The following is a 21559-nucleotide window of genomic DNA, read 5'->3' on the forward strand; positions in this document are numbered from 1 at the left end:
TACTTACTACCTCTAAATTCTTCCCATTTAGTCTTGAATGTATTTCGCTGAAATTGCCCTTTGAAGGTCACCAGTGACATCCTCATCATTAAGTCTAAAGCTCTATCCTCAGTCTTCATCTTTCTTGACCTATCAGCAACATTTGCCAACTGCTCACTTTATCCTCACAGAAACAATTTCTTGACTTGATATCTAGTACATTATACTCTTTTTTTTCTGCCTCTCAATTAATCTCCCTCTGTGTCTCTTTGTCTCTGTCTGTCTCTCTTCTCTCCTCAGAATCCATTGCTGGTTCTTCCTCATCTCTCTGACTTATCTCACTGTTTTGTAAATGTTGGAGTGTTCCTAGGTCCACTCCCTTAGTGATCACATTCAGTGAATGCTTCCTATTCTTTATTGAATTTCCAAGTTTCCGTCTTCAGCTAGAACTTCATTTTTGTAGAACATATTGAGCTATACAGATGTCTACATCTCCACAAAGAGGTCTAATAGACAACTCAAGTTTAACAAGTTTAAAACTCAGCTACTTAAATATTCTGTGCAACAAACCCTGTTTCTCTCCAGTCCTCCCCATTTCAGTAAATGGTATTTTCATCCTTCCAGTTTCTCAAACCAAAAACCTTGAAGTTATTCCATACCCCTCTGTTTCTCTCACATCCAACAGCCACACTGTCAGTCTATACATTAATTCTATCTTTTAGATACACTCAGAATCTGATCACACCTCACCACACAAACTGGTACCACCCATATAGAAATCACCATCTTCTTTCCCTTGGATTATGGATTATTTCATTTGGCTCCTTACTGATCTCCCTGTTTCCAACCAGGCATTCTTTCAATCCTCAACATGGCGAATGAAGTTACATAAATCAAATCACTTTTTCCTCTGCTCAGAACTTCCAATGACTTCCTATCTCAATCAGAGTAAAAACCTAATTTTGGCATACTTAACCCTTAGAAAGTATAATATGTTGATATAATTCTAGTCCCTTAAGATGTCAAAGGGAGAAGAATCCCTGAAAAGCTTAGTTTTTAAAATTAAGGAAAACATAAATCTAAAAATTTAATTACAGATTGGTGAAAAATCAGGTGCAACTTAGACCATATTTCTAGATATATCACCTCTTCAATCAGATCTTAAAGGCTACCCTTAACCCTTCAGAGCAACTTTCATGTAACTTGAATGAGAATAACAACATGTTGGAAATCCCTAATATGTCTTTTTTCTTGCTTGCATTTTTATTATTTAATCTTTTATTTCACAAACAGTTTATATCTCCTAGGATATAAGCAAAGGAAGATTTACAGACTTCAGTTTTTCCTAATTCTATCCATTGAAGTTACTAGAAGTAACTCAAATGTGTTAAAAGAAGAAATCAGGAAAAGCAGCTTTTCTTAGTTTCTTTGGGAATAATTACAAAACTTCTCTTTGTTTTTAATTACTTTTAGCAAGCTCTATTTCCAAGATGGGCTCAGATCCTCTAAAACTTGTACATGACGCTGTGGAGGAAACCACGGACTGGGTCTATGGCTTCTTTTCTTTGTTGTCTGACATCATCTCGTCTGAGGGTGATGAAGAAGATAATGATGATGGAGACAAGGACACTGATAAAGGTACAAAGAGCATAGAGATATATCTAACTGCTAGGACCGATGATTGATATGCATTACAATAGTTTGCTTAAGTTTAAGCACAAATGAGCACTTGGCTAAACCAAAGAGTGCAAATAGCCTATCAACAGGCTGCCAAACTCAGTAAGTTGGTCTCTATATGGCTTTCATCTTATAGCTTATCTGCCATTATGGCAAAGATGTCAAAATTAAATGCTACATTAGAGTAGCAATATAGTAGAGAGGGACTTATTATACAATCCTACAGAACCACAATAGAAACTCACATTTATATGCTTCTTTGGGAACAAAAAATGGCTGCTATTTCCCAAGTTGGAAAACTAAATATACGTATAAATATGTTATACATATAATTCATATTTACAGTCAAATAGAGAAAGCAATCCTACTAAAATCACAATGAAAGTTAATTAATTGAATCAAATGGAGGTGTAGAACGCAGGGGCACATTCTAAATGCCACAACCATTATGCAACTAACCTATTTACTCTCTAGAATGTATTGATGATCAAAAGGAAATAACAAACTTAAACCACATGTAAACTGCTATTGAGTGGATGTGAAAAGAACAAAGCATTGTGATTCTGCTTTTTTAGATGGCATTTTTAAGATCAGCCTTACTCATCAGAAATTACATATTCAGCCTTGACTACCAGGAAAGCTCTTATTATTTTAGTCCTTTCTATGACTTTGTCTGAATTTGTATTTTTTGGCTCCTGTGAGAGGTCGAGATGAACAATAAAGGACTGAAATGAACATGAAATACGAACTATAATGTATAATTTGGATCACTGCCACAATTTTATTGAACTCATAAAAGTGAAACTATCTCAAATAAATGTACATAGGCAAAGTGTATACTTAAAAATTGGAATTTGGAAGGCAAAGTAAGATATGGACTACTATTATCAAAACTAATAGATGGTTTTTTAAAAATGAATGAAAGAAAATGGGAAAACAGAGAGGCAATATTATGCTCTGCTGAAAGTTTTTCTAATTTACTGTTTTTGCCTTGGTTTAGGAGAAGTAGAGGAGCCTCCCTTGAAAAAAAAAGGTTAGTTGTGTTGACCTTTGAAAAAAAGTATTTTTCTTTTATGGTAATATTGATTTTCACCATAACTTAAATAGATTTTACTTTGTTATAGACAATTTATTTTTAATGTAGAGTTTTTGTTTAATGGTTAGATTAAGATTTATAGTTAGGAGAAGAAATACTCGATTCTTTCCAATGAAGCTAATCCCATCATTTTTAAGTTGATTATTTAATTAATGCCTTCGTCAGTAGATGTGCAAATCAATCTACACACTGATCAATGTGAATTTGAATTGCAGGAATGAGAGGTGAATTCTATAGTTTTCTAAATGGCCCAGAAGATGAGGATGCCCGTGATCTTTATTATCCTCACTGTGGCCAGATATATTGATTTTAAATTTTTATTCTTTTTCTTATGTTATTGTCAGTATTATTTTTCAATTTTAGGTGATATCTACTGGACAGGGTAGCTGAGATAGTGTGGAGGATAATAATCTTGAAGGCACAGGCATATGCAGTCAGTATGTATTATGTGTCATCCCAAAGCAGCAGAGTCATCTGGGTGAGCTTGGCTATGGTTTACAGGGATTCCTTGAAGGAATAAGCAACGTCGTCAGTCACTGAACGGAATGATCACAAATCCAAAAGATGGGAGCAATACGACTGGGAAAAAGGGGTTATAACTGTGGGGCAAAAGCCTCAGAGATTTTTACAGGAAGGGGTAGGAATTATGTCTAGAAGGAATAATAGGGAGCCAAGGATACCATCCTGAGGTATATTTGGTATGAGATAGAAACATAAAAGCCAGACTTAATACAGTTAGTTATTGCTGCACATGTTGGGCATTAGCTCTTGGGAATATTTATTACAGAGGAGAACTTGCTGGCCTCTGTTGCTATCTCCCTAGACCTACTGTGAATGCAAACAGTAGGATCCAAATTTGGAGCTTCGGCCTTGCCTGACAGATGATGATAACCTCACTTCTTGGGATAAAATCTACTTAGTGTGTGTGTCAATTTGGAAAATTTGAATCTGTAACTTGCCCAGTAAAAGGTGAAGTAGTGAAACTCAAGTGTGGAACTGCCATTCAGAAATGAAAGTGTTTATGAAACTATTGAGAGCAGAAATGATGGGTTGCCCTACTCACAAATCCATGATGAGAACCCAAGAACTCAAGACATTCTTAAGTCATCAAATCCAGGTATAGAGAATCTAGATTAGTTTATAAATTTCTTGAGGTAAAAAGCAGAGTCTTTTTATAGCTGATCTCCAATGGATACTGCCCAGAACATAGTCAAAGTTTAAGCTAATGAGTTACCAGTCGTGGTCTGGAATTTACAGCTTGTATATATATTTATTCCATTTGAATATAGAAGAGTGAAAAACAAATATTTTCTTATTTATAAATTAAATTCTACAAGAATATCATATAAGATCATATTCTCCATAAATCAATATCTAGCATTTAATATAGAATCTGTTCATTGCTCTTTATTTGAATTTCCTGGTGGGATTATTTTAAAATTAAGTTTTATGAAATGATTAGCATAAGTTGCAAGTGCACACAAAACTGTTTAATTATTGTTTTAAAATTATTGTATTGCTTTATCAAATCAACAGAAAAACTATTAAATAGTTGTTTAAGATACTTTTTTAAAATGTCAGTAATGATCATTAGTTAAAGCAGTCGAAGGGATATTTAAAACCATGTACACTAATGTCTAAAAGGAGAACTGACTAAAGTCACCTGAATATATTTTCTTAATATTATCATTTACAGAGTTACATGAGAAAATGGACATTTAAAGTAACATCTTATAGATCCTACCTTGGGTACAGAGGCTGTAATAAACATTAGTTATAAAAGAAATATATTTAATTACAATTATTTTTTATTTAAAACCTTTTCTTTTGTAGAGTCATAGAAACAATGAGTTTTAAATCAGTATGTGATATTTTACAAAGCATTTCTAATACATATTCTGCTTTTAAAAGTATATTTTTAATGTTATTATTAGGGAAGAGATTCTATGAGCTTATCTCTATCTTACGATGAATTATTTTATAAATTCTATATTTTAAAATAGTGGTTTAAGAAGTTTTTTAGGTTTTTCTGATAATCTAGAATTATATCCTCTTAAAATATTTGATTTTCACCTGTCTAAATGAGTCTTTATTAGTCTCTTCATTAGTATTCTTTCCCATTCAGACACATTCAATAATATTTAGCCATTTTATATTACCTAATTATCAGGCTGTGACACTGTTTATTCGACTGTCCTGTGTCTATATGAAGCATTTTATTTAAATGTGCTTAAAATGTTGGTTTCATTTGTTCAGTTATTGCTATTTTTACCAAAATAAAAATTTAGCTACCTTGTTATTTGTGGGTGGAGTTTGCAGTTCTAATTTGATATGGAATAACAGTACAGTCAAATAATCTCAGGGCTGCCGGGTTGATTATTAAACAGATTATTAATATGGATGAAATTTTTGAATCTGTTCTTCTGTGGCTTATGTTGTTCTATATAAATATAGCTTTAGGGTATTAAGTGTAGTACCTAGTGTCTTACATTCTTCATGCATATTTACTTTTCAACTTGTCAAAATTTTTAAATATTAAATTCTATTTCAAATACTCCAGGATGCAGGCTGAAGGCACTGAATCATTGTAAAATATTACATTTTTATTGTATAATTATTTAAAACATAACTATGAAAACCAATACCATTGTAAATTATATATTCTGGAACAATTCTGTGCTATGTAGGGTGGGTGTGCTTTGTTTACCTAGAATCAGCCTGTTGAGTAGCATTCTTCACACCAGGGTACATATCATGGACATGTTAACACCACATTTTCCAAGGGATAAACGAGTGAGGATAGCATCAAAGGAATCAAATTACATTTGTATGCTTTCCTACAATTGATCTGCCTGAGAACATATCCAAGGTTATCATAGTAATTCTTCTATGTTACGAGATAAAGAAGTGTCTTTCACACATCTTCAAATTGCTAGAATGCCAACCAAAGAGACCAATAGGCCTTCCTGTCCTATCTTGCATATATCTGCTAAAGGAGAGGCATGGTGCTGATACTCAGGTGTTCTGTGTCATGATGTGATGTTCTGAAGTCAGAGATAAGGTAGAGTGGGGAGATGGGAACAATGGCAAGTTTCATTTAATGATTTTGCCTTTTATTTAGCTGAATAATGTGAAAGAGTGCATTGCTCTTGAGGGACACTCCCTTGAGAGCAAAACAGAAAGAACATCCATAGGAAATACTGAAAGCTAAAAATGGTTTTTAAAAATTTAAATGTAAGCAGTTCTTTTCAGTTATTCTCAATATTTGTTCCTAGGAAGTGTCACTGTTTTGAAACTACTTTGAAACAATCAAAGCAGTGTAGGTTAGTGACACTAATTCTTTTAAATATAACTGGGATATTTCTAAGGCAACCAGACTGTTAAAGATGCATTGAATAAACCCATGGATGTCACATTTCTGTGATTCATTTCAGACTAATTCTGTATTGTTCAAAAAGAACCTCTTACTAACAAAAAAAAACCCACTATATGCTAGCTGGCTGCTCAATAAGTATATATATGTAAATGTATAGATTTAATATATATTCTACTTTGCCTATAAATTATAAAATTTTATCATGATATCTAACAAAATTATTGGAGTTATTTCTTTTATATTTGCAACTTTAAAAATTATTCCCAAAAGTAAAACATCAAAATTTGGTATCCCCCTAACATGCATATTTCAGGAATATCAAACTTTTAAAAATACTCCTAGCTCCATAAACAACTAAAAATTTTACTTACATGGTACCTGACATTAGTTCAAGTAAAATAATGTGCAGTGGAATATTGGTTTGTCTTGTTTTCTAACTTATTGTAAAATAAATGTATTACATTAAATCCAAATAATTTAAATATTTTTATCTACTTTTAATAACATATATTCCAAATATGTTGCAAAATTTATTACTTTCATAATAATTTCCTCAAAATACACACTAAAATTTTTTTTGAACTGAAAAGCAAAATTATATTTTTTTGAAAAAAGGTAAGTTTGATTTACGTAAGAAATTTGAAAACAAAGGCTGGCTTTGCCCATTAGTTAACATGGCAAACATTTTCCATAAATTAAGTGAGTGGCAGCACCAAAGTTTAGATGAAATATACCTAAAGCAAGAACTACAATTGAAACATAAAGCAGTATCATTTTATCCTAAATTATTACATTCTACAATTTTTATTGAGTTATAATTAACATACAATATTATATTAGTTTCAGGTGTACAAAATAGTGATTCAGTATTTTTATGCATTATGAAATGTTCACTGCAGTAAAACCAATTACTATCCATCACTATACAAAGTTGCTACAAAATTATGGACTATATTCCCTATGTGTACATTACATTCCTGTGATTTTTTTGTTTTATGTCTGGAAGTTTATACTTCTTAATCCCTTTCATCTATTTCATCTGGCCCTCTCCCCCCACCCCCCACCCCCCAGCAATCACCAGTTTGTTCTCTGTATCTATTGGAATATAAAAAATAAAATAAACAAACAAAACAAAGCAGAAACAACAAAAAACAAGCAACCAAATTAAAAACTGGGCAGAAGAGCTAAATAAACAGTATATTTTAAAACGAAGTTAAAAATATATGTCTATTCAGCATAGGCAGCTTAGCATTTTTCTATTTCTTTTTCAAAAAAAAGATACTGGTTTCTTACAAACCTAATATGATTTTTCTTTCATATTTCTATATTAACATTCATGTGATGAGGACTTTTCAGATTATGTAAACATTCATAAAAGTATAATTTTTACTGGGGATAGAGTTTTTTAATTTTTTGTACTAACATTTCTAAGTGCAGCGTAATGGATATACTTATCTCTTTTTACAGTTTATTCTTACTTAAACCTTAGTCTATAGTAAGTCTGTATATAAGAATAATCATTACAGCATTTATGTTCTTTGAAATATGTAATTTTAGGAGACAATAATAGTCTCTTAACAAGAAATTACATTTTATAATGTCACTTTCTGACATCTAGCTTTAAAGTTAAGAAAGAATACTTTTAGTCCTTCGGACCCATACATACACATTTTTTGGGGAAGGAAAAATTGATCTTCAATTTTAGGGACATGGTGGCCTTATGAGATATATACTTAATATATATATGGTGGCCTTATGAGATATATACTTAATATACTTGCCTTTGTGGAAAGAGCCAAAATCCCCTGTACATTATGTTGAATTTACTTGCTTTCCAACTACTTGCTCTTTGAACTAAGGAACCATCTTGAAATTTGAACAGGACCCAAATATGAAGGCTGATAGTCTGTGAAATTGTTCCTGATGCATGCCAATGGCAGAGGAAGAAGCTCTTCTTTACTTAGAGCAAAACAAATTACATTCTCCTTATAATCGCATTTTAAGATTTCCCTAAAGCTCCTGGGGTTGAAAAGAGCCCAGTAAATTTAAACTCAGTTCTTTCATTGTGTATTTTTCTCACTTTATTGAAATCCACCTTAGCTCTTTGCAGTCAGGGTGAGTAAGGAAGAACCAGGGAATCTGAGCATCATAAATATTCAAGACTTTAGGATTAGGCCATTCAGAAGGTTGTATCACGTCACTGGGAGTAAGATAGATGGACATGTTTCTGTGCCAGAGATTTCATTACATCCATCTTTGCTGGCAGCTTCGGTGCCTTACCCCAGGCAGAACTTTAAGTGTCTGAAAAATACTGTGAGTGAAAAAAAGAGGGAGAATGGAAAGGTGACTAAACTTGTTAAAATTTGTAGCCTCAGAATACTGGTTACCAGGTTGGCCCTAGTAACACTGTTAAGTAGATACATTAATCTTTGGACTACTCCTCTAAATAAGTCTAGATTAAAACTCAGCTCCATAACTGCACTGCTGCATATTGCCCTCAGGCTGCTCAAGGAACTCACTGCTTTATCTTCTGGTTGTCTTTCCCAATATTAATCAGACCTGTGAGGACAAGGGGCAAAACGCAGAGAGAGCAGACAGTGGGGCTTGGTGATGGGATCAGAATGAAAAAGGCTGAGGAGAGATCTGATGAATGATCCAGAGACTTACTTCTCTAAGGAGTTGCAGCTGTAGTGAACCCTGGGTCCAAAAGAGCTCATTTCTATCAAGGCAAGCAAACTGGAACCAGAGTGATGGAAATAATACTGGTAACACTGGAGCCTGGAGGAGCAAGCCGATGAAAGCAAGGGATTAAATTTTGGTGCCAACATCATGGAGAATAAAAAGGCTGAGACAAGACTTCCCTGGTGGCACAGTGGTTAAGAATCCGCCTGCTAACGTAGGGGACGTGGGTTGGAGCCCTCGTCCAGGAAGATCCCACATGCCGTGGAGCAACTAAGCCTGTGTGCCACAACTATTGAGCCCGCGTGCCACAACTACTGAAGCCCGGCATGCCTAGAGCCCGTGCTCCGCAATAAGAGAAGCCGCCGCGATGAGAAGCATGCGCACCACAACAAAGAGTAGCCCCCCGCTCTCCGCAACTAGAGAAAGCCCACGTGTGCAGCAACAAAGACCCAGCGCAGCCAAAAATAAAATAAATTAAAAAAAAAAAAAAAAGGCTGAGACAGCTCGACTCAGACCCAACCATTTTAAGTAGCTCCTGTTGGAGCAAGAATAATCTCAAGGTTGCTGCATTCCTATCTGGAAATAAGATTGGGTGTGTAATTGAGAAGCCTGTGAATGAGAAGCTGTTAGGTTTATATGTATTCCAGATTCTTTTCAACTCTGTACGTTCCGTTTTTCAAAATCACGAGATTTTGGTCTCTTGTAGAAAAAAGTAAGTCCAGTTAAGACATCATTTGAATCTGATGCACGGAGTTGAGAATCACTGGTAATTTTTCTGTTTTTCTTTTCTTTTTTTTTTTTTTTACTACCTAACATGTAGAACAAAAGAAATAGAAATTTTGAACCCTTTCAAGTTAGGTGGAATAGCATATCCCACTTTTAAATCCTGTCCCAATATTTTTCTGTTGAAATGAACATGATATTTGACTGTCAATATTTTATTATAAGCATAATTGTCAATTATATATGTCAATTTATAGTTGACATATTTTATATAAACATCTGTGGATAAGTTAAGGCAAAGTATTAAAAATGTGCAGTGTTTTAAATTTTATTATTATTTAACTTTGCAGTGTTCCAGACAAACAATATTTAAAAACCCTAACTTATTGGCACCCATATTGATCACTGTGGAAAGAAATGCTTTAAAAATGCATTGGTAACATGCTTTTAAGTTCCCTCCATGTCTTTTCATTGCTTGATAGTGTATTTCTTTTTAGTGCTGAGTAATATTCCATTGTCTGGAAGTACCACAGTGTATTTCTTCATTCACCTACTGAAGGACACCTCGGTTACTTCCAAGTTTTAGCAGTTATGAATAAAGTTCCTTTAAACAAACAAACAAACAAAAAAACCCTACTACCTTTTGTACAAGTATTGCAGTTTACAATACCTTTCACATACATTTTTTTCACATACATTTTTAAATTTCCACAAATAGTAAAATTCTGCAACTTTCTCCAGCATTTCTAATAGAAAGTAAAAAGGTTGAGAAATGCAACATTTTACTGTCCCAAATTTTCAACCACACTCATTTTAGTGTTTAAATCATTTGTACGTCGTGTCTTAAAGAACAGGTGAGATACTATCCACCACAACTTTCTATATTGTGCAAGAGTTGATAGCTTATAATCTTGCTTAAACATTTATTTTTTAACTCAGTATATATTTATCGAGTGGTTAGTATATGCCAATTATTATTGAAAATTTACTGTGGAACAAAATAGACATAGTTTTTGCCCTCATCAAATTTAGAATTTAGTGAGGGAGACAAGTAATAATAATAATAGCCAATATTTTACATGATGCTTATTAGATATCAGGTGCTGCTCTAAATCCTTTACATTTTAACTTATTTTAATCCTCATGTAAATCTATGTGGTAGGTATTATTATTAACCTCATTTTACAAATGAGGAAGTGAAGTTCACACAACTAGTAGGTATGAGAATTAGATTTGATTGAAGCAGATTGACTCAAGCATTAGTTATCGTAAACACTAAGCTGCATTTTAATACATGCCAGCGATGACAGTATTTTTGTATAGATCTTTGAATAGCTTATGTATGTCTAGATTTTCCTAACGAAATGCATTTTTTTTTTACGAAATGCATTTTTAATTACACTAGAATACTATTGATCTATGCCATCTTTTGTACGACAATTATTCAAATAATCATTTAATGACCATTGCAATCCAGAAATGATGAATACTCTAAATAATACTAATTTTTAATTTTTTCTCAGCAAAATAATACATTATTATATCTGCTTCTCTTGTTTCCCAGCACTTCACAAGTCTGGTGCTGAGACTAATACCTCTCAGAGACATTGGACTCTAGCCCAATTGCTTATTTGGCATTGGACTTTAGGAAAACTGCCTGATTTAGGAGGGTATATTTTTTGGTTATCACCGTTGAGTTATAAAGGATGAAAACCAGAGTTTAAATTCTTTGAGTTCCTTTAATTTAAAAAATGCATTAAATTGAGTTATTTGTAGTGAGGTGGATGGACCTAGAGTCTGTCATACAGAATGAAGTAAGTCAGAAAGAGAAAAATAAATACCGTATGCTAACACATATATATATATGGAATCTAAAAAAATAAAATAAAAAATAAAAAATGGTTCTGAGGGACCTAGGGGCAGGACAGGAATAAAGACGCAGATGTAGAGAATGGACTTGAGGACACGGGGAGGGGGAAGGGGAAGCTGGGACGAAGTGAGAGAGTGGCACTGACATGTATACACTACCAAATGTAAAATAGATAGCTAGTGGGAAGCAGCGCATAGCACAGGGAGATCAGCTCTGTGCTTTGTGACCACCTAGAGGGGTGGGGTAGGGAGTGTGGGAGGGAGACGCAAGAGGGAGAGGATATGGGGATATAAGTATACGTATAGCTGATTCACTTTGTTATACAGCAGAAACTAACACAACAATGTAAAGCAATTATACTCCAATAAAGATGTTTAAAAAAATAATAAAATAAAATAAAGCCTAGCATGATGAAGTATTGGTGTTAGAATGGGAGATGAATAACAATAAAAATCTAAAAGGAGACTTCTACTCTTTTCTCCACTTCTCATATTCACACATACTTCCCTACAGATAGTGAGAAAGGGGATAGGGGAAAATCAGGACTAGTGAAAGAAGTCAGAATACACTTCCCATCTTCTATGGAAGTAACTTGCCCCTTCTCTTGAGTGCCCCTCATATCATAATGGACAGAGTAAACACTAGTGGAGAACTGATACATTAGGTAAGGTTACCAATAACTCAGGAAAACAAAGGGATCCTTTTCATTGCTTCCTGACACATTGAGCTAACTGTCACTCTTTCTCCATTTATTTTTCCCTTCTCCAGTTATCAAAATTCAAATTGACAATTGTACCTTTAAGGACCTTGGACAGTCTCACACTTGGATTGAGATACTTTGACCTCTGTGCTTTCTAAGCCACAAAACAATCTTTGAGGTTTACTGTTACCAAAATGGCTTATCATTCCAACTAGAATCTGTTGCTGAGACTTATCATGTTCTCAGGTTGGACTCTCTAACCTATTGGCAAAGCACATACATTTGGAGGTAAATAATGACTACTTTGACCTTCTTTGTCCCTTGTATCCAGAATTGGTTCAGTTTAAGTGAACTGTTCTTAAAGAGTGCAAAAGGTTAAATGAAATTTTTTGCTACTGTACATTACTGTTATATTGCATAAGGTAGAGGCATTTACCTGTCTATAAAATTATTGAATAACTAGAAGATAGTATTAATATAAGAAATGTTATTTTTCTTTGAAGCTTGCCATAAACCATAGGGCAATAAATTTCTATTTACTGACTTGACTCTTTTACATTTAATTTTCCATTCTTACACAAATAGTTCTCTGCTGGCAAGAGTAATTGAGAGTAAAAAATTAGGCATCATCTGCTTATGAGAAAAATATCCTTCTGAAGTCTAAATTGGTATCATGCTGTTACTCAGTTGGGCAGGAGCCTGAGTGGTCATCATTTCCTGGCTAAAGTGTAAGGAGACAGAACTAGCACACTGTGTAGAGGCTACATTGGATTCTTTGGACATCTGATAGCCAGAGACAGTGACAATAGTGATGTAGTACAATCCCCAAAGAAAATGTAATGTTGCAATAAAACATGCAGAGACATTTAATTTATCCTTAAGTTTGAATTGTAGGGGCAGAAAAATTTTCCTTCTTCCTGTCTAGGTTCTTTGGCTGGTCTAATAATTAAATTGATATAAGACAGATTAACAGGAGAAAAATAAACATTGTTCATACATACGGGAGCCCCATAAAAATATGAGACTCAAAGGGCAGCCAGGTAATTGAGACTTATATATAACAGCCTGAGCTAAGGAAAAGAGGAGGGGTCTGAGTATACAAAAGGAAGGAAGCCTCTTCACAGGAAGGGAGAGTAGACGTTTGGAAAACAAAGAGTGTCCTGTTAGGCAGATAAGTTTCTTGGTATCTCTGGTAATAGCTCTCTCCTTGGTACAGGCCCCCTTTCCAATGTAAATTTAGGCAGTTGAGGGGAAGGTAAAGAGCTTTTCCTGCTGGGCTTTGATTGCATTTAGCTGAAAAATAATCCTTATGCCAAAGAGACATATTTTGAGGTAGTGAAATCTGCTCCCCTTCAGAATCATCAGAAATAAATTTCTTTTGTCTTCTACAAGCAAAGAAATGTATGTGTGTATGCCTTTACAAGGTTAGCTGTGCTTGTCTGCACTTACCTGTACAGAGATACTAACAGTCTTCAAGTGATCATCAGTTAAAAAATAGTTGATGCTGTTCCTGCAAAATGACATCTATGTAAGTCATTATATTTCATTGTGAGCTGTAGAGATTTGTCTGTGTGTGCGCATGCGCGCGCGCCTGTGTGTATGTGTGTGATTTAATCCACAACTCCCACTTATAAGAGATCTGAGTGGATCTGCCCAGAGCAGTGGGGCTGTCTTAGTTTATATAAAGCTGAAGTGCAGAATCAGGAAAATAAAAAGTTGGGACTTTATTCTTGAGACTGTGAAATTGAGCAGGACCCTGGGGGAACTTTCGAGGTACAAAAGCCCCAGCCCCGAAAATTCTGAAAGAGTAGAGGAATCTCAACACGTGTTTCCTGCCAGGATCCTTGTACCGTAGTTTGTACCCAAAGCACAGAATCCCCAGTGCCTGCTTTTGTTGATGTCTATAGAAAATGCTGGCTGGTCTGGACACATTTGCCCCAAATTCCAACTGTGCACGAAAACTTCAGAATATTTTAAAAATCCAAATTTTTTTTCTCTTAGGAGCAGGAAGAAAACACTCCTTGAAAGGGTGTTAGCGAAGGGAGGTGAGGGTAGGGAGAACCTTAATTTGGATCCTCTTTTAGTTGAAATGCAACCTTTAAGAAACTTTTGACAACCGTAGACCAGAACTTTATGTAAATTGCTTTCCTATCTATCAACTGTTTTTGGAAGAAAAACCCATCCCTGCAACCACTTCTTAAAACTGTCTTGATTTTTCAGCAATTTAAACTCTAATGTAGTTCTGTGTAGAGAATGTCACTGTAGTTTTGGGTGTATAAGTGTGTGGGTGCTGATAATTTTGTATTTTCATTGGGAGTGGAAAAGGAAAACAATTCAAGGTGAAAAAATTATTCTTAAATATTCATTTTTATAAATTTTATTAAAGAATTTTGTTACAACAAAAAAAATAAACACTCTGAAATATAGTCATCATTTTTAATTTATTTTTATTGAAGTATAATTGATTTACAATGTTGTGTTAGTTTCAGGTATACAGCAGTGATTCAGTTTTATATATATATATATATATATACATGTTCCTTTTCAGATTCTTTTTCCTTACAGGTTTTATGAACTATTGAGTATAGTTCCCTATGCTATACAGTAGTAGGTCCTTGTTGGTTATCTATTTTATGTATAGTAGTGTGTATATTGTTAATCCCACAAGAAAAATCTCTAATAAACAACCTAAACTTACACCTGAAACAACTAGAGAAAGAAGAACAAACAAAACCTAAAGTTAGTAGTAGGAAAGAAATCATAAATATCAGAGCAGAAATAAATTAGAGATGAAGACAACAATAGAAAAGATCAATTAAACTAAAAGCTGGTTCTTTGAAAAGACAAACAAAATTGATAAACCTTTAGCCAAACTCATCAAGAAAAAAAGGGATAGGGACCAAATCAGTAAAATCAGAAATGAGAAAGGAGAAGTTACAACCGACACCACAGAAATACAGCGGACCATAAGACACTACTATAAACAACTATATGCCAATAAAATGGACAACCTAGAAGAAATGGACAAATTCTTAGAATGGTGCAATCTCCCAAGACTGAACCAGGAAGAAATAGAAAATATGAACAGACCAAGTACTGAAATTGAATCTGTGATTTAAAAACTCCCAACAAAAAAAAGCCCAGGAGCAGATGGCTTCACAGGCGAATTCTATCAAACATTTAGAGAAGAGTTAACACCTTCCCTTCTGAAACTATTCCAAAAAATTATAGAGGAAGGAATACTTTCAAACTCATTCTATGAGGTCACCATCACCCTGATATCAAAACCAGACAAAGATACCACAAAAAAGAAAATTACAGGCCAATGTCACCAATGAACATAAAAATTATCATCATTTTTTAAAATCTAATTCTCCTTTACTTTCATCTATTTTTATTTTTGCTTAAGTGAAACTTATTATGAAGTATAACCAACATTCCTGGACTTACCTCCCACTTTAAGGTTACCTCCCTTTCTTGTATTTGGGGAAAAGTGGAGGGAATATGTTTCCCTCCTGCCTTTTCCTGAGTGGTGATCTGCATCCCAGTCTTTTTGAGATTTGTCTTCTTTCACTTTATTTTTTTCCCCTCCAGGACGGATCCCTGCTCATTACAATTCTGGTTATAATCTAGAGCTCATTCCCTTTTGGTCAGCTGCTGCTGGGTGCACAAGAGCTAAGGCTAAGGGGAACCAAGGTTTCTTCTACTACTGTTATTTTTTCAGTTCTGTGATGTGCAAGCTTTCACCTACCTACCTTGCAGGAAACCCCATCATGAACCAACATGGATTGTCTAATTCCATAAACCACCACCTTGTCTAAACAGTGTATTTCCCCAGTTAAGTTAGGCTAGGAGGCTCTGACAGGATTACCCAGGCAGAATGGCCTTTTGAACCTAATCCTGCAGAAGATTCTAACTCCTGTCTGATCCTCCTGTATGAGTTCTAGAATCTCTCTTTTATTCCTCTGAGTAGCCAGTGGATATCTGTGGAATATAAACACAGACACACATACACACACACACACACACACACACACACACACACACACACACCTCTAAAGGAAAAATATTATTCTCAATGACAGATTTAAGGCCTTTTTCAATCACAATAGATGTAACATTTCATATAAATTTTTAATTTAGAAAATTTCATCCCATTTCTACATTCAAATTAATCCCTATCAGGAGTAAGAAATTATTTCTTAAGGATGATTCCCTTAGCACATGCAAAGACTACTCTAAATCTTTGGCATTTTACTTACTTTATCAGGCTGAATTATACAAGGCCCCAATCTTCTCCATAGCTTCTGTTTGTTTAAATAGGAGGGAGGAAGCAGAATGGTATTGGCAGGGGAGAATTTTGAGGGTTTTTTTTTAATTAACTTGTAGAAGATTTAACCCTGTAGATGACCTGAAAAGGTCATTTGCCCACCCCTAGGACCAGACAAGTACTGTCTAAAACTAGTATAATGTGAGCCACATATGTATTTAAAATTTTTTGAGTAGCCACATTAAAAAAATGTAAAAAGAAAAATATGAAATTAATTTTAATAACATGTCTTATTTAACCCCAAATATCAGTCAGGGCTCAACCAAAGAAGCAAAAGTATAAAATTATGCAGACATATTTATATATTAAGACATTTATTGCAAGGAATTGGCCTGTGTGATTGTGGGGACTGGCTGAGCAAATGAGAACCCATAGGACAGGCAGTCAAGAAGTGAAGATCATGGGCAAGCTGGAGCCCACAGGCATGGACCAATGCTGTCATCCACCCAAAGAATTTCTTCCCTCTCCCAGGAAACCTCAAACTTGTTTTTGAGACCTTCCAGTGGAATCAGACAAGCCCACGCAGATGATCCAGAACCACCTTATTTAAAGCTAATAAACTAGGCATTTTAATTACATATGCAAAATACCTTCACAGCAACTTCTAGATTAGTGTTCATTTGAATGATTTGGGATAGTAGCCTAGGCAAGTTGACACATAAATAAAACCATCACACTCAATATGTCCAAAATAATATCATTCTGATATGTAATTAATATAAAAATTATTAGAGATATTTTACCTTCTTTTTAATATCAAGTCATCATAATTCATTATGTACTTACACTTATAGCACATCTCAATTTGGACTAACCACATATCATGTCTTTAATATGTACACATGTCTAGTGGACACTGCATTGGACAGTGTAGGTCTAGACAGTGACAAAGAGTGATTGGACTGGCACTCTAAAGATACAAGTTCCCAACAGGAGTCATTTCACAATATCTAAAGACATTTTTTATAGTCATGACTGGGAGTGGGGATGGGGGCTAGAAGCATCTAGTAAGTAGGGATGCTGCTAAATACAGGGCACAGAGCAGCCCCACTCCACCTCCAAGTAACAATTTCCCCGATCTAAAAAGTCAATAATGCTAAGATGAAGAACCATGCTTTGGAGTAGGATTCGGAGACATAGGGAGGAGATTAATAATAATAATGAGGAGGAGGAGGAGAGAAGCAGGAAGATGGATGTTTCCTAAGCCCTTGGGATATCTTTCCTTGTACCTTGAAGCCTTTTTTTCACAAATGTAATTGAATATCTTAACTCTTTTGTATCTCCATTGCCATTTTCAAGGTCAAGGATGAGATAAGGGTAGAGGAGTGGCCTTATAAATAGTATGACTGATTAATGGGGAAAATGAGGGGAGGAAATCTTCACAGTGGTGATTATCTCTTTAACTGGTGAATGAAAGTCAGTAACTGTCTTTTCTGAAGATATTTAGGATTTTCCTATAGTTGGTCTTGAATTTAGACTTCTAGAAAAATTATAAAAATGCAAATTCAAATCTACAAATGGAGAATTTAGAATATGTACAGTAATTAGCACCATCTCAGACCATCTGTGGAATAAAGTTGTGATAAATAAATAAGTAAAACTCATTAGCATTTTTCTAAGAAAAACCATGGTGTTTAAGATTAAGTCACTTTTCAGAGGTAGTAATCATATTTGTAAACTCTAATCTCAAATTTAGTTCTATCCAAATTAACTGCAAATTCAGAATTAACTTTATTTTCTAAGCCTTGGCAATGTATGTTTACTGAAACTAGCAGCAAACTGAATATATTTGTTAAAACCTGATATTTAGAAAAAATGTAACAACTAACATTCTATGAAATGTGTCATATCTACATGCAGTAATTATTGGTTAAATGCAATGCCAAATTCTGATTATAAACATAGCTTAGAGTCAATACTTCTGAGATATATTTCCTATTAGATAGTTGTTACAGTTCATTTCACAAATTCTTAATTTAATATGTAAAAACTAAATCTTCCTAAATCTAAATGACATTTTTTACTAAGGAGTCTTAATATGCATTGAGAGTAATTGAAATAAAACATAATTATAATTTGTGATCAGATTTAGCACTGAAAACAGTGGCAACATTTATTGATTTAAGTTGTTAAGCTCTTTTAATAACTAAAATTTAGGTAATTCCAATTTTTTCCTTATTTCAATAAATGAGGGATTTATGTGGCAATAGGTTGCAATGACTCTTTCCTTTTAGATACCTTTAAGTTTGTTGGCTAAAATAATTTAGACTTCATGCTGGAATTATAATGTTTCGGTCATAGCTATGATTTATATTTTGCACATTTTCAAAAAGAGTTTTTAAAAGTATATCCTATTTTTTCCTAGAAATACACAAAGAAAAGACTGAAAAGCAGGAGAAAACTGAAAGGAAAATACAAACTAAAGGTAAGTGTTAAATTTTGTGTTTATTCTTATTTTTGTTCAGGATATATATTTTGTATATTTACATGAGAAAACGGAAAGTTTTCATCTTTAGTGCTCTTTTGCTTTAATTGTTGATAGTGTTTAAGTAAGTTTACTTCTAAGTAAACCCCAGGTATAAATATATAATATTTAATTACTGGAATCAAAATAACTTCAAAATGTGTTACAATCTTTCAGTTATTTATTGATGCAGTTGGCTTTTGCTTACTGAGATAGTACCACAAACGTATTTTTTGACTTATTAACAAACATTTTTCCTTTTTTAATCAGTTAATATAATAGATCAGAGTTCAATTTTTTTTAACTTGAATTTTTTTATGCCGTGCTATACCTTTAAAATCTTTGTCATAGAAATGCAGTGATTATACTATCTCACTGAAGACTGCTATGGCCCCAGAGCTTGCTTACACAGCCTCAAGGGGTAGATGGGCAATGACAATATGATGATTAATATCCTTTTCAACTCAACTAAATCTAGTAACTGAAATCTTGCATTAGAGGGATATTACTAATGGCCAGCAGTGTCTTGCTCATCTTACAAGCGTCACTTTTCTAGGAGTGACCCATGTAGTCATAAAACTTAAAAAGAAAACTCACAGGAAGCACAAACATTCAATAGGACATGTTTCTAAATATGCCCAAGTTTCCCCAATGGTCAGTCTCACGTGATACTGGGTGAGTTAAGGCAAAAATAAAAATCTCCTTATTCCTGTATTTGTGTGATACAGCTGAAAATGAAAGAATTTGCCTAGGATAAAAATTGAATGTTGTCTAATATTTATTATGTCAAAAACTGACTAGTACAAAATTACCTGCACAGACATCAAAGTTGCAAGTAATAGTTTCAAATAATAGAAGTTCTAATTAACCTGAAATTATGCCAATATGTGAATCTACATTAAAATACCATGTTTTCTTTTTTAATATACTTCATGAACTTCCTCTTTGTGAAGAGCTCAAATCATTCTGCAAATATTATGTCTTCAATCCTAATGTTTGAATTAGTTCCAGATTGGTCAGCCAATCCTTATACAACCAGGGACAATGAAGTTTACTCAACTGAAACCTATTTATATTTGTACTTAGGGAACTAATGTCTTATTTCTGTTCCCTTTCCCTTTTTTCGTTCTTAATTCCTTTGGTCAGGGAAATTGGACACAGCTCTTGGGTACGGATTGACTAAGCTAGCCATCACTGAACTGGTTATGTGTTTCTATCTGCTGGAGGTTAAACAGAAATTCAACTGGTTGCACATGATTGGGGAGTCTGCTGTTTTATCTTGCAGACTGTACTACTAATTTAATAGCAATGCTGCTGGAGTGGATGTTGTGATGCAGATGGTACCATTTGCGTTTTGGACTTGGCTCTATTAGAATCCTGCTGTTAAAGACTGAGCAGTGGGCTGTAGAGTGGATTTATTAAACTAGTGAGTCTTGCATAATTAAAACAGTGAATTTGGCTGAAGTTTAAAATAAATTCCTCAAAGGCTGGGCTAGAGATTAGTACCTGAATATATTTCCTGAATAGATCAAATACAGTTTGGGAAAGTGAATGTTTCTCAAGAAAAAGAAAATGGAGCTTCAGCTGTTCAACAGTGAAATGGGCTTCAGAGATACTTTTTTCCACAATTTTTTGTGTGAATATGAACAAAAGATTTCATTTTACTGCTTAGTTTCCTCATCCAAGTAGAATAGAATAATGCCTGCTTTCTATTCCCAAGTAGTTCAGTGAAAATAAATGTGGTTTTATAGCTGTTCCTATGTCTAGATAAATACATGTTTTCTCTATGCCACATTCTGTCAGTTATGGTTATATATGATGGATAGTTAGGAATTTAAATTGTTATCAAAGCATTTTGAACTCTTATAAGAAAAGATACACTATATCCAAGGTAATAGTAGCCCGAAATGATTATAGACAAGCCAGCAAATATCAGAGTATAAAGAGATCTATTATGCAGAAGCTGATGTATTAACTTCTATTGCACAAAATGTCTTCATCCTTTCGTATTCTTTGTCCTGAAAATTAACATCACGATTCACCCAAGTTATTCAAGCTAAAAAGCTAGGAGTCATTTTGGCCAGTAGTGGTACTCAATCCTGACTGGACTTTAGAATCATCTGGATAGGTTTAAAAAAATATATTCATGTGCAGACTCCATCCTGGTTCCATTAATGTTTGGGAGGTGAGGCTAGAATTCAAGTCAACCTCTTCAGATGAGTAGCCATCTCATTAATATTCTCAATTTAACACCTAGCCTAGAGTTCAAGTATATCCCACAGAGGTTCTCTTTGACCAACCAGTATGTTAACATAACTTATACCTGGATGTCTTTAGGTGGGATCTGCACCAATCTCCTCCACTCTCATCACTACTGGAGTAGACCTTGATTTATCTGCTTTATCTCTGAAGGCATTTGAGTTACAATCCCTGCCACAGACTTGTTGGTCTCTTTCAATACCAAAGTCCAATCCTGCATGGCCCTTTGTCATCCTCTCTCTTAATTATAATTTAGTCTATTCTCACCTCTCCTCTCCCATTACTATCCCCTCTACAGTCATCTCCCAATTAGGTTACGACAGTTACTTCTTAACTGATTTCCCTGCATTAACCCCTGAAAGCCATGCTAATCATGCTCAGGGCTTAAATCCATTTGTTGTCG

The 21559-nt window shown here is 34.3% G+C and overlaps 1 protein-coding gene across 13 annotated transcripts in view; it reads left to right on the forward strand.

Annotated features, from left to right (window-relative positions):
- The window catches only part of TRDN (triadin), a 367278-nt gene that overhangs the window by 84424 nt on the left and 261295 nt on the right, over positions 1-21559 (forward strand). For all 13 annotated transcript variants that reach the window (XR_009005184.1, XM_057527820.1, XM_057527823.1 and 10 more), the window contains exons 3-5: positions 1453-1617; positions 2657-2689; positions 18799-18858. Coding sequence is in view for 12 of the 13 variants with exons in the window: in XM_057527820.1 (XP_057383803.1) it covers positions 1453-1617; positions 2657-2689; positions 18799-18858 (258 nt within the window). In the remaining variant the exon portion in view is untranslated. The remainder of the gene's footprint in view (positions 1-1452; positions 1618-2656; positions 2690-18798; positions 18859-21559) is intronic.

Source organism: Balaenoptera acutorostrata, chromosome 14 (assembly GCF_949987535.1).
Source record: "Balaenoptera acutorostrata chromosome 14, mBalAcu1.1, whole genome shotgun sequence".
Taxonomy (NCBI): Eukaryota; Metazoa; Chordata; class Mammalia; order Artiodactyla; family Balaenopteridae; genus Balaenoptera; species Balaenoptera acutorostrata.